The 2,606-nt window shown below is 48.7% G+C and overlaps 1 protein-coding gene across 2 annotated transcripts in view; it reads right to left on the reverse strand.

The window, feature by feature from the left end:
- Positions 1–1,788, reverse strand: part of LOC311326802 (APOBEC1 complementation factor-like) — a 7,824-nt gene extending 6,036 nt beyond the window's left edge. The window contains exons 1-3 of one of the 2 annotated variants that reach the window (XM_084459771.1): positions 1,152–1,788; positions 524–658; positions 128–258 (exon numbers count right to left, since the gene is read on the reverse strand). In XM_084459771.1, the coding sequence (XP_084315897.1) occupies positions 128–258; positions 524–658; positions 1,152–1,250 (365 nt within the window). In that variant the 5' untranslated portion in view covers positions 1,251–1,788. The remainder of the gene's footprint in view (positions 1–127; positions 259–523; positions 659–1,151) is intronic. The other variant, XM_084459772.1, reaches the window with a different exon arrangement.
- Positions 1,789–2,606: the final 818 nt, after the last annotated feature.

Consider the following 2,606-nt stretch of genomic DNA (forward strand, 5'->3'; position numbering starts at 1 on the left):
CTACTGTTACAGTAGTTACCGTAATTCACATTCAGTCAGGTAGAGGGGAAGAATGATTTTGTCCTGTAGTGAGTTTTCATCATAGTAGTCATTAATCCTTCATGTCCTGTCAGAGCTGTTGGATCACCTGATCTCGTAGTTGTTGAGCTGCTTCATGGCGGTCTTGGCCTCCTGCTTGGTGGTGAAGGTGACGAAGGCGTATCCTCTGTTGTTGCCGTTGAAGTCCATCATCATCCTCACCTCGTAGATCTTCCCAAACTGAGGAGAGAGACGAAGGACAGAGGAGGGAGATATAAGTACTGTGCAGCGCGGGTCTTTCTCACATGGAAACAGGACACACACTCTAATATAAAGGTTCCAAATGGGTTCTTCAGTTGTCCCTGTAAAGGAACATTCTGAAAAACTATTTTTGGACCCTGGTAAAACCTTTATTTGGTGAAATGGTTTCCTTTAGCTAATGCCTAGACTTCAGCTCAACCAGCTAACACAGTCCTGAGGTGTGCAGGTGACCAGGATGTCTCACCTTCTCACAGAGAGGAACCAGCTCGTCCTCAAACAAGTCCCTGGGCAGCTTCCCCACGAAGATCTCACTGCCCCTCTCTGGGGGGGGGCCGTCCCAGCCTGGTGGGGGTCCGCCATACCTCCTCTGGCCATTCTCCTGGACACACACACACACACACACACACACACACACACACACACACACACACACACACACACACGTGTATAATCATGAGCGACCAGCTGCTACAAACTACAGTAATCTCCATTGTCACTTGCTCAGACATCCGGTTGGCAGAGGCACAGACAGACAGACACACACACATATACACACGCACACAAATACACACACACACATACACACATCCAGTTTCCAGAGACAGGTCCAGCCCTTTGTGTGTCCCACCACATGGTGGCGCCCTCTTCCCATCACTTTCAAATATTTTTCTTCACATTGCTTTTGTTCGTGATGAATGTCAGTAGGCTCAACTCAGAATACCAGACCATCACCACCATCGGGGTATAGAAAACATTTAGTTTAATGGCTGATTCGCGGGAACCATTAAACAAAGTATGTTCTATAACCCGGTGTGCGCTGGCTGTCTTATATTAGGTTTTAGAAGAGTATCTGATCCAGGGTCAGCTCCTACCTGCAGCAGCTGGAACCCGGTGCGCGTGATGAGCGCGCGCAGCCCCGCCTCCTTCTGCATGCCCGTCAGACCGTCCCCAGATTTATGATTGGATTCCATTGAGAGTGATTGATCAGCAGCAGGTAAATCAGGAGAATTAGGGGCGCTCACTGAAATTAGACCACAACACAGACTGAGATTACATCAGATTACAGTGACGGCAACACACGGGCTCATGTACGTGACAAACCCGTTCAATTAGACACACACACACACACACACGAACACACACACACAGGCACACACACACACACACACACACACATCATATTATCTATCTGGACCAGTACTGGGTAGGAACTATCATGCCAAGTTCTTACTTCATACTATCGGTCTGCTTCTTTAGCCCTTAGATGCTCTCTGTTACACATTCATGTCTTTCTAGTTCATTCCTCAAGGCTGTCTGGTGAGAAGGCATTCCTGAATGTAGTCAAACAGACGCTCCAGCAGTCTCTCCTCATAGTCCCATTCTTACAGGCCCTAGAGAGACCTACACTACAGTATATCTACAATTGTTCTGATATCTCTCATTGATATGATATCTCAGTCTGAACAGCACCACCACCCTGTATACGTCTGTACTGCAGCGGGGCTGTGTGTATTTAGGAAGCAAGGAGAGAGAGAGAGGGAGGGAGGGAGGGAGAGAGAGAGAGGGAGAGAGAGGGAGAGAGGGAGAGAGAGAAGGAGAGAGAAAGGGAGATAGAGGGAAAGGGAGAGGGAGGGAGAGAGAGAGAGAGAGAGAGAGAGGGAGAGAGAGAGGGAGAGGGAGAGAGAGGGGAGAGAGAGAGAGAGAGAGGGAGGTAGAGGGAGAGAGAGGGGGGAGAGAGAGATATATATATCTAGAGAGAGGCAGATCTCATGTGCTAGCAGGTCAAGGTCTGGGTAGTAATCATTGACAGAGCTGAAACCTGACCAACAACACTGAGCCCCTTCATGTTCATCCAGAACAGAACAGAACAGAACAGAACTCCTCCATTACGCTCCTACGTCCCCCTATAGCAGATAGAACCGTACAGAACAGAGCTCCTCCATTACGCTCCTAACTCCCCTATAGCAGATAGAACCATACAGAACAGAGCTCCATTACGCTCCTAACTCCCCTATAGCAGATAGAACCATACAGAACAGAGCTCCATTACGCTCCTAACTCCCCTATAGCAGATAGAACCGTACAGAACAGAGCTCCTCCATTACGCTCCTACGTCCTCCTATAGCAGATAGAACCGTACAGAACAGAGCTCCTCCATTACGCTCCTAACTCCCCTATAGCAGATAGAACCATACAGAACAGAGCTCCATTACGCTCCTAACTCCCCTATAGCAGATAGAACCGTACAGAACAGAGCTCCATTACGCTCCTAACTCCCCTATAGCAGATAGAACCGTACAGAACTCCTCCATTACGCTCCTACGTCC

The sequence above is a fragment of the Borostomias antarcticus genome, assembly GCF_949987555.1.
Source record: "Borostomias antarcticus genome assembly, chromosome: 29".
In the NCBI taxonomy this organism is placed as follows: domain Eukaryota; kingdom Metazoa; phylum Chordata; class Actinopteri; order Stomiiformes; family Stomiidae; genus Borostomias; species Borostomias antarcticus.